Raw genomic sequence first — 10,903 nt, forward strand, 5'->3', positions numbered from 1 at the left:
ATGACAAATACCATTTAAAAATAGCTCTGACTTTGTTGCTTCCCGTTGCCACGGTAGAGAGGGAGAGCCGCCTCTTCTGGGGCTGACCAGAACCCTGACATGTGCCATACACACTTTCCTGCTCCCTCTTCGCTCCTCTCACCTTTGAAGGGGAGGCCTGTAGCTCAGTGGCAGATCCTCTTTTTTGCGTGCTGAAGGTCCCATGTCCGAAGGGCATCTCCAGGGAGGGCTGGGAGTGGCTCTTCTCTCCCTCAAACCCTGCAGAGATTCTTCCAGTCAGCGTGGAAGACATTGAGCTTGATGGAGCCAAGGGTCTGCCTCGATGTACGGTAGATTTCTGTGCTCCTAATTCCAGGCCTGTTCTCATTTAAGTAATTTGGAAGTGCAGTTTGCTTTAGCTGTTTTTCATGTTAAATTTTAAACTGTTGTAGCCCGCCCTGGAACCTGCCGGAATAATAGTGGCAGCATGTCACAGGTTCATGAAAGCTAAAATAAACTGTGAAAGCTTTGGATGAATGACCCGCGATATAGTTTCTAAGAGCCTTTTCACTCCTTGTTGGGATCACAAATTGGTTATATGTAGCAGAATCCAAAACTGCTCTGGTGTGGTCTAGGAAGCTGTGGCATACTGCTTGCTTAGATACTTGTTTATCAATCTATTCATGTCTTTTAAAAAATTTAAGCATTTATTACTTTTGTTTGTGGCATTCTATCTCAATTTTCATTCTTAACTGATACTTGACTGAGAGTAATATGTCTGTTATTATCCTAAATGTTTGTATTTTGTTTTGAAACGAAACCCCCTTCCTGGGAACCTGTGATGCTTCAGAGCAGGCATGGAGAACATCTGGGCCCTCTAGATGTGCTGGACTACAGCTCCCATTGGCTGCTGGGAGTTAAGAGTCAACAAAATCTGGAGGGCATCTGGTCTGTCACTAAGAAAACAATTCATTCATTCAACAACATCTGGAGGGCAGTAGGTTCTGTTGTTGAAGTGCATCTCCCTTTTCCCCATGACTGTTGGCCTTGCTGGACGTAGCTAATGGGAGCTGGAGTCCATCAACATCTCGAGGGCTGCAGATGTTGCCCATTCTTGATGTAGAGGATGGAGTTTTTAGGATGGGATTCCAGACACGTGCACAGGTACTGCACCCTTGCGGAGCTGAGTTGATTCCCACCCTCTTCTCTGCTGCAGATCTGCGAGAACTACGGTCCCAATCTGGACACCTGCCCCGAGGGGACAGTCCTGGGGGTCCTGGTGGATGCCAGCAGCTGCCTCCACCTCTATGTCAACGGCATGGACCAGGGTGTGGCTGCCCAAGACATCCCGACCCCCTGCTACGTCCTCATCGACCTCTACGGGGAGTGTGAGCAGGTGAGAGGGATCTTTCGGGGACCGAGGAATGAATGTGAGGACCTCAGTGGGCCAGCCACGCACGACGGGGGGGGGCTTGCTCCATGGACACTTGGGGATCTCTAAAGAAGGGGTTCCTTGCAGACTTGCTAAGCTGCCCTCAGGGCCAAGACTTTTTGCTTCTGAAGGTTCTGCGACAGTCCTAGACAGAGAGATTTCCCCCCTCTTGGAGGCCCCATAAGGCATTTGTATTCTCCCCTGTTTTTACTGCAATCCACTCTACGTGGGGCTGCCTTTGAAGATAGTTCGGAAATTGCAGCTTGTGCAAAATGCTGCGGCCAGATTGGTAACAGGGACCAGACGGTTCGAACATATAAACCGATTCTGGCCCGCTTGCATTGGCTACCTGTATGTTTCCGAGCTCGATTCAAGGTGCTGGTTTTGACCTATAAAGCCTTACACGGCTTGGGACCACAATACCTGATGGAATGCCTCTCCCAATACAAACCCACCCGTACACTACATTCAAGATCAAAGGCCCTCCTCCGGGTGCCTACTCCAGGGGAAGCTCGGAGGGTGGCAACAGGGCAGACGGCCTTCTCAGTGGTGGCCCCCAAATTACGGAATGATATTTCTGACGAGGTGTGCCTGGTGCCAACACGGTTATCTTTTTGGTGCCAGGTCAAGACTTTCCTCTTCTCCCAGGCATTTTAGCATGTGTTTTTAAATAGCTTTTTAAAAATGTTTTTTTTAAAAATTTGTATATTTGTTTTTAATGTTTTTAATTGTTGTAAACCGCCCAGAGAGCTTCGGCTATGGGGCGGTATATAAATGCAATCAATCGATCAATCTCCTCTCTCCAGCCAACCCGGCTCCTTTTCCTTTCCAAGGGTTCCAGTCTCAATGATCCCTCCCCCCCACCGCAGAAGAACCCAGGAGTGCTGGCCCTTTCTCTCCACCTCCCTAAGCTATAAGGGCAGGCCTGCCAGATGGAGCCAAAAGGCCAATCAGTCTTTCTTCCTGCTGTTGCCCAATTAACTAAGAGACCTTGAGGAAGCCTCCTGGCAGAGAATGGAGGCAGTCACCCTCTCCTACTGCTTTCCTCACACCCATCCCCACACAGCCCAGCATCCAGCGGCTCTGAACCTGGGGCGTTCCTGGTAGCCTTTGCTAACCCTCCGTCTTACCCAGCGGTTGACAACCTGGGGCCCTCCGGGTGCTGAACTCCGGTCATCTCCGATGGCTGGAATCCAGCACCATCTGGAGGAAACTCCTATCCCAGATCTGATCCCCTTTTTTTAAAGCCAACAGTGAGCCTCTGGTTGTCCCTGTACCTTATGCCAGTGTGGTCCATGAATGGAATTGGGCAGCCTGTGGAGGAGGACTTTCTTCCACTGCTTATCCACAGGATCCAGGGGCACCACCCTCTTCCCTGAGCTGCTTCCTCGTCCTCCTCACTTTTTAACCGCTGTCTTTTTCCTAGGTTACCATTGTGACAAATGATGCTCCTGCAGTAGGAGCAGAAGGTGCCGACCCCCACAGCCAGGGCGACATGGAGAAAGCAGACATGGTGGATGGTGAGCAAATAGCCCCTGTCCCGGACAGCCTTCCTGGACTGTTTTCTTTTTTAACACTCTGGCACTTCCCCCTTTCATCAGAAGAGCCTGGCTGCTGGATCAGGCCACAAGGGGCCCAGCTAGTCCAGCATCCTCTTCTCACAGTGGCCAGGCAGATCCCCCACAGGCAAACCTGCAAGCAAGCCCTGAGCACAAAAGCCCTCTCTCCTCCTGCGGTTTCCAGCAGTTGGTGTTCAGAAGCACACGCCTGGGACAGTGGAGGTAGAATGTAGCCGTCGTGGCTAGCAGGCGTCAAAAGCCTTCTCCTCCTCCGTGAATGTGTCTAATTTCTTTTGTAGCCTTCCAGGTTGGCGGCCATCACTGCCTCTTGGAGTGAATTCCATAGTTTGTTTATTTATTTATTTATTTAAAATATTTCTATCCCGCCCTTCTACCCTCTAATAGGGCACTCAGGGCGGCTTACAAAAATAAAATCAAACAGGTACATAATAAAATTGTAAACAATAAAATCACAACAACATTAAAATAAATTAAAATACATACAATACAATTAAAATACATAAAATACAATATATATATACACACACATATATACATATATATATAGGGATTGGTTCTAAAGGTACTACAAAGGTAAAATTTAATGTAGAAGGCATAAAATCAGCATCAGGCTCTACCTTCAGTCCCTCCCAAAGGCTCTCCGGAACAAGATCGTTTTCAGAAGTCTCCGGAAAACCAACAGGGTTTATGCTGTGTTCAGAAGTACTTTCTTTTGTCTGTCCTGAATCTTCCAGCATCCAGCTTCCCTGGATGTCCCCGGGGTTCTAGTGTTACGAGAGAAGGAGAAGAACTTTCATATGTCTCCCTTTTCCATGCCATGCATAGTTTTATAGTTACAATCTTATTTCGACCTTGGAGCATTCACCTGCGGCCCGGGCTAAACTCTCACAGCTTGGCTTGTTGCTTTCAAAACGTGTCTGGTGGTGGGACATGTGTGGTCAAAATCTTGTGGCTCTGGGGTCACAGCCCACATACCAGTTTCCCCTCGGGCCTGGCTCCAGTTGTGCTCTCCTCTTGCCCAGTGTGGATGTTGCCACCTGCACCCCAAACACTTGCCTCCTGTATTGCAGGTATCAAGGAAAGTGTGTGTTGGACGCCCCCCGTGGACCTGAACACCATGAAGACTTGTGAATACCATGCTGTCTGCGCTCGCTTCAAAGACCTCCTCCTCCTCCCTGGTGGGTTTAGGAAAGCTAAGTTATGTTGCAGAGTAGCCAAGTGAGGCACTTGAGCATCTGAGGGAGCTTTGTGTGTTCGCTGAAGATTACACCTTCCCTGGAATTAGTCAGACTGAGACTTTAAGCTTCAAAATAAGAAATAACTACTTTATTCTGGAAGTACATGCTTGATAGGAAAGAGTCCTATATCTAGCTAACTAGCTAAGTTGGAGACGCAAACACTAAGCCTAGTGTTTGCTCTCATGCTGGGAGAGAGAGAGAGAGAGACAAAGAGAAGATGTCTGCTCTCCCTCTCAAGAGAACGAAGAAGAAGCCAGAAGATGTGGTCATCAACCTGAGAATATCAGTCTAAGAGGAAGGGAGAGTCAGCAGGAGATCAAACCTTTTTAACCCCATGCAGCCCCAACCCACCAGTTCGAGTTGAACCACATATTCTGACAAATTATGTCCCATTTTTCATGTATTTGCATAATTTATTCCCTTCCAGGTCATGGGAACATTCAAAAATGTATTTATGCTAAATGCTTCTTACCTGTTTAGGACCGCCTTGTCCACCCAAGTGTCCTCTGATGTTTGGACTTCAACTCCCATCAGCCCCAACCATCACTGGGGCTAATGGGAGTTGTAGTCCAAAACATCTGGAGGGCACCAGGTTGGGGACAGGCTGACTTATACTTCTGAGCCTCTTGTAATACTGTCAAGCCTTTGCGACCACATACGTACAACTGTATATCATTAAGAGGAAGCTTGCTCCTTTATTGCCAAATCCTTGCGACTCATGCGCGGTAGAACCTGTGGTGTGTGTTTTGGATCCTGCCTAGCATTTCCTCTCCCCACCCCTAATCTCCCCCAACAGATGATTATTTTGTGGAAGACCCCAAGTTTAGCCTCTGCTACTGTGAGTCGTGTCACAAGCTCCGGGGCGACGAGGCCTATTACAAACGTGGGGACCCGCCCCGAGACTACGCCTTGCCTTTCGGGTGGTGCCGTTTCAACCTCAGGTACCTAGTTGGGATTGGAATGACACCAGGGCTGGGGGGGGGCATTGCTCAGAAGCACAAACCACAGAGCTGTGGGTCCTCCTGTCCAGAGGAGATGATGCTAAAGTAAACGGCAGAGGTTTAAGTCCCTGGAGAATTTCTTCTCTCTGGTGAGAGGGTCATGCACGGTCTCACATGTACTGGATGTCTTCTCTTCTGTGGGTCCTTCTCCCCAAAAACCTGTCCTCCTCCTCTTTGTAGGGTGAATCCCCGGTTGGAGGTCGCCAGCACCTGTAAGAAGTGGCACATGGCCTATCACGGAACAAGTGTTGGGTCTGTGCGCCGCATGTTGGATCAAGGAGAGTTGGTGCCAGGTGAGGGGGCGGGTGGGGGTGGTGGCAGCTTTTGCCTCGGCATTGCCTTCGTCACTGTCCCCTGCAGGACGGGTACACCTTCCCAGAAAGCCCAACGTTTTTGTGCGAGGAAACTGATCCCATGATACTCTATGCTAACTGAGCACAGGTCCTGCCATCAGTTGTGAGCACTGTTTGCCTGTTCTTGTCGAAAGGCTCACCTGGAGCATAAAAGATTTAGCTGAGCAGAGTTTGCTCACAGAGCCCAGAATTTTCAGCAAGGAGGGACAGGGCGCTTGGTGAGCGAGTTCAGGATGAGGTTGGGCATCGTTTCGAAGCCAAAATTAGCTAAGAGGATGAGCAAGCACACCAGAAGGTCACAGCTTTTTATTTTTTCCTTCTGTCCCTCAAATGACGTGGAAATGGGCTGCCTTCAAGTCGATTCTGACTTATGGCCACCCTATGAACAGGGTTTTCATGGTAAGTGGTATTCAGAGGTGGTTTATCATTGCCTTCCTCTGAGGCTGAGAGGCAGTGACTGGCCCAAGGTCACCCAGTGTGGGAATTCGAACCCTGGTCTCCCAGGTCATAGTCCAACACTCTAACCACTATGCCACACTGGCTCAAATAGCTGCCCCAGATAGCTGCTGTTCCCTGGCCCAAAGGCATAGAGACAGAGTACACCGACACCAGTTTAATGTTCAGGTGTGGAAACCTGAGAACGGTAATTCTGTGATGGGATGGTAAGAATCTTAACAGAATTACCAGCAATAATAATAATGATAATAATAATAATGATAATAATTCCAATGAATAGTAGTTGTTCCTGGTATTCTTTTGTGTTTGGTTCCAATTTCAATTTAGCCTCATTGAAAGGAGCACAGATGCTCTGTAGCATCATGCAGGATATGTGCCCCCTTTAAAAACATCTCTATAGTTACCCTGAAAACTGGATCTTTGCTGCAGAATCAAACTTGGCCTTGCGCAACATCCCAGCCAACAGGTGAGCACTAAGCAAGGAGGGGCAGAACCATGGGAGTCTCCTCCTCAGTGTATTCTCACTGCAGGGTTTGGTTTTTTTTGTTACAAGGATGGTTTGTGCAGGCAGCCCTGACTGGGAGTAGTAACTGCTTTTGAGAACCCTGTGTAGGGGCCAGTGGCCTGGAGAGAGGGCATCCAGTTCAACAGGCTGCGTCTTCATGAAGTGCTACTCAGCCTGTCAGTGTGGTGTAGTGGTTAGCACATTGGATTAGGACCTGGGAGACGAGGGCCCACATCCTCACTCAGCCACATGGAGCTCTCTGGGCTAGTCAGTGCCTCTCACCCTCACCTACTTCACAGTGTTCCAACAATATTAAAATAGGTTATAACCGTTCACAGTCAGAAGAATAGGGTTGGTCCAAAGATATCTAGGTATCAAAAGCCACCGGGGTCAAGAGGTGCATCTTCAGCATATGATAAAAGCTACACAATGCAGGTGCCGGACATATCTCTGTGGGGTGGAAATTTGCATTTGTTGCTCCACTCACTTTTGCCTCTGGCCCTGCCCACTAAGGGAAGGTGGCCCTTAGTCTGGAAAAATGGTTCCCCACCCCGGTTTAGGGGCTGCCCCTGCAAAATGCCCTCTCCTGGGCTGCCACCCCCTGAACTCCCCAGGGCAGTGGTGGGACTCTTACGAGGGGCCTGTCTGCCATTCTTCACACCCAAGAGAGGCCCTGAGACATCTATTAAGCCTGGAGTCTTGCTTGCCGTACCTGTCAGGTGACACGTGGTCTTGTCTTCTTCTCGCTTGTTAGGAAGTATGTCCATCTTGAGCTGCAGCCCGGTCAAGGCGGACCCACAAGGTGGTGGGGGAGGTGGTGGGGGAGGTGGCGGCGGCGGATACCACGAGTCCGAGGAGAACAGCTCACCTGGCCGCGAGGAGCTCCAGCGTGTCTTGCTGTCGCCCACACTGCGCTACGCTGGGCTGGAGCCTTTTGCCACCAAAGTGCAGTACGTATCCCCATGGGTGGGATGCTGGGCTGACCCTCGGCAGGCCTGGAAAAAGGACATTGAGAGGGAGAGAGGAATGTAGGAATCTGCCTTATACTGAGCCGGACCGTTGGTCCATCTTGCTCAGTGTTGTCTACTCTGACTGGCAGCGGCTGCCCAGGGTTTCAGGTGGGAGTCTGTCTCAGTCCTACCTGGAGGTGCCGCCGGGGATTGAAACTGGGACCTTCTACATGCCAAGCAAATGCTCCACCGAGTTAGAGCCCTTCCCCATAATGGGACGTGGGCCTCCTTTACTGCCCGTCCGAAAGAAGCAGGCCCTTGTGGCGGGAGGCTCAGCCTTGGGGCAGGTAATCTCGAAGATGGAATGGGGAGAGTGAGCGGGGAGGAAAGAGGTTCTCTCAAAAGGCAAGGCTTTGGTGACCCACCCCCAGAACGGGTACCTTGGAGCCATGGGAACAGAGGAAGCTGCCTGATGCGGAGTCAGACCCCTGTTCCATATAGCTCAGTGTGGCCTACACTGGTTGGCAGCAGCTCTCCAGGGTTTTGGCTGGAGGCAATTCCAGCCCTACCTGGAGATGCCATCGAGGGCTGAACACGGGACCTTCCTTCACGCAAAGCAGATGCTCTGCCACCAAGTTGCGGCCCTTCCCATCAGGGCAGCCGATGGGAAATGATTCTTTGCTTGTGATTAATCTGGAAGCTGGTTTTGGAGGCTGTGATGCTGGTTAGCACAAATTGGATGATGGTTCTGTCAGTGCCTCGGCTCCCTTTGGGAGGAAGGGTGGGATATAAATTTAATTAATAAATAAATTGATGATGATGATAAATAATAACACTTAACATACACGTGAAAGCATCAATTTCTTTTACAAAAGCTTTCTTATGTGTGTTCAGTGACAACATCACTCCAGGTAACAGTTGCTTTGGGGAATGGGCAGGAGAGCCGACCAAAAGCACGTTGACAGCATTATTTTCCGACTCCTCGGCTGGAGAGACGTCTGGGGCGACACTGCAGGGTCCTTCTTAAGCAGCCTTGCTGTTCCTCTTTCTGTTGGCCTTTCCTGCCTGAAAACTTCTCTCTCCTCTTCCCGGACCTTGCTTTCCTAGATTCAAAGACCCAAAGTCACATCGACAGCACTCTGCCCAGGTGGCCTTCCAGGTGTGCGTGCGCCCCGGGTCCTACAAGGTGTGTGCCCAGTCCCTGGCAGCCTCCGAGCCCTTGGACCCCCGCTTCAGCAGCGCCGAAATCGAGTGGGTCACCAAGGAGAAAGGTGCTACCGTCTTGTATGGGCTCCTCGTCCGTGTGGAGTGAGATCCCTCCTTGCCACCCTTCCCACGGGAGGAGCGGGAGCGCTAACGAAGCTATGGCGGGGAAGGGAGTGGCGGCTCTTGCCAAAAGAAGGACACTCCTTCTCCCCCTCCTGACGTGCCCTCCTATGCACAAACTGAGCGGAGCTGGCAAGTCCAAAAGGTTTGACAGCAACGACTGACCGACAGACACAAGAGACTTGGAAGAGACCTCTCTCCGGAGGTGCTGTCAAGAGGATGGCTCCCTACAGTGGCCACTGATGGCTGTTCGTCTCCCTCCCTTCCCCCCCCCCATTTTTGCACAGAGACGAGACTGGAGAGGGGGGTGTTGGGGAGTGTTGAGTTGAACCTTGTATTTAAGAGCATGATGTGGGAAGGGGGTAGGTGGGAGGGGGGATTTACTTGCCACAAAAGGACTTTGCTGAATTTTGGACTTGGGCAGCTGTTTCTGGAACACCCAGGGGTTTCTACACTGACAAAATCCTCTTCCTTCCCCCCACCTCTTTGAACCCCCCTCTCTACCTGCAGTGTTGCCTCTGTTCACTGAATTGGAATGAGGTTTATTTGGGGGGGGGGGAACGAAATGGTGACATCTGCTTCCACTATTTTCCATTGATGGCTATATTGGCAGGATTGGACATTTCAGAACGGTGGATGTTTAGACATCCATCGATCCATCTTTGGAGGGGACAGGCGGCTTGCTCTAGAATCAGCCGCAGCAGGTGGCTCCATGTCAGGGGGATCTGCTCTGGGTTTTAGTCCAAACTTTCAAAGAAAGTCTGGACTAAAACCCGGAGCGGATTCCGCTGTCTCACTGACATCCAGCTGCCACTGCCTGGAAAGAAGTGTAGGTGCAGAGATGTGTTACATTTTTTTGTTTACGCGTGGGGTTTCTTTGCTTCATAGAATGAGTGCGTTTTTCCTTTTTAGCCCGTTCATGATGGGGTCATTCTTGAGGGAGCTTCATCTCCCTCCCCTCCCCTTTTTCTTCAGCCTTCTGTACCAACTCTGTTTATCCCCAAGAAGGACAATTGGGGGGGGCAGTGTAGACCATGCAGGAAGGCTGTGGTGTGCTTATGTATGTGTCTGGTTAATGCAGCTGGTATACAAGCACTTACCTATTCATGCCCTGTGGGAGATTTGAAGGGGGGGGCAGGGGATGAATTTACAGAATTTCACATCTAGCTACTTGAACTCAAAATATGTACCACTATTTCTCATAAATTGTGCCCACTGAAGAGAAGACTCCAATAATCACTCCTCTCCTCTTCCGCCTCCAAATACAAGCACATTCTCCTCTATTCTTAATTAATTTTGTTCCTCTTACTGTCCCACTCTGAAGGAGTCCTGCAGCTGCTTCTAAGTGTGCTGCACTGGCATTTTCCCTTTTGGAGTCTGTTATTATTTTTTTCTCTTCTTCCCCCTTCCCTTATTTATTTAATACCTAGTGTTGGTTGTCAAACTGAGGAAAAAAATGTGAATTTTCTTTAGGGGCAAAGGGTATAAGGCTTAAAAAATGCCCATCCTCTTCCCCCTTTGATTTATATATATTTTAAATTGTATTTATGCTGCTTTTTCACTTTATTTGTTGGGAAATTATTTCTTTTTTACTTCTGTCAAAAGCTCTCTTTTTTTGGACAAAAGTTTAAAAGGTTGTACAGTGCGTCCCCGTCCCCCCGCAAGGGTTTATAAACCAGGATTCAACTGGTTTAGCTTTGCGTGTCTGTGTCTCTTCCTTGCAATGTGGGTCCTGTCTAAGGAGTGGACTGTCCCCTTCTGGGATCAATACTCTCTCAAACATCCTGGGCCACAAGGATAGGTATACTCCTTATCAAAATCATTGCATCTCTTTTGTTGCTGTTATGTGTCTTCAAGTCGATTATGACTTATGGTGACCCTGTGAGTCAGCGACCTCCAAGAGCATCTGTCATGAACCACCCTGTTCAGATTTTGTAAGTTCAGGTCTGGCTTCCTTTATGGAATCAACCCATCTCTTGTTTGGCCTTCCTCTTTTTCTACTCCCTTGTTTTTCCCAGCATTATCTTTTCTAGTGAATCATGTGTTCTCATGATGTGTCCAAAGTTTCATCCTTTTCGCTTCT

At 49.5% G+C, this 10,903-nt stretch overlaps 1 protein-coding gene across 1 annotated transcript in view; it reads left to right on the plus strand.

The window, feature by feature from the left end:
• The window catches only part of NEURL4 (neuralized E3 ubiquitin protein ligase 4), a 54,148-nt gene extending 43,638 nt beyond the window's left edge, over window positions 1-10,510 (plus strand). Inside the window, 7 exon segments of the mRNA XM_061591036.1 lie at window positions 1,196-1,375; window positions 2,838-2,931; window positions 4,062-4,169; window positions 5,026-5,170; window positions 5,411-5,523; window positions 7,299-7,494; window positions 8,602-10,510. Of these exon segments, the coding sequence (XP_061447020.1) occupies window positions 1,196-1,375; window positions 2,838-2,931; window positions 4,062-4,169; window positions 5,026-5,170; window positions 5,411-5,523; window positions 7,299-7,494; window positions 8,602-8,806 (1,041 nt within the window). The 3' untranslated portion in view covers window positions 8,807-10,510.
• The last annotated feature ends 393 nt before the right edge of the window (window positions 10,511-10,903 follow it).

The sequence above is a fragment of the Rhineura floridana genome, chromosome 11, assembly GCF_030035675.1.
Source record: "Rhineura floridana isolate rRhiFlo1 chromosome 11, rRhiFlo1.hap2, whole genome shotgun sequence".
Classification (NCBI taxonomy): domain Eukaryota; kingdom Metazoa; phylum Chordata; class Lepidosauria; order Squamata; family Rhineuridae; genus Rhineura; species Rhineura floridana.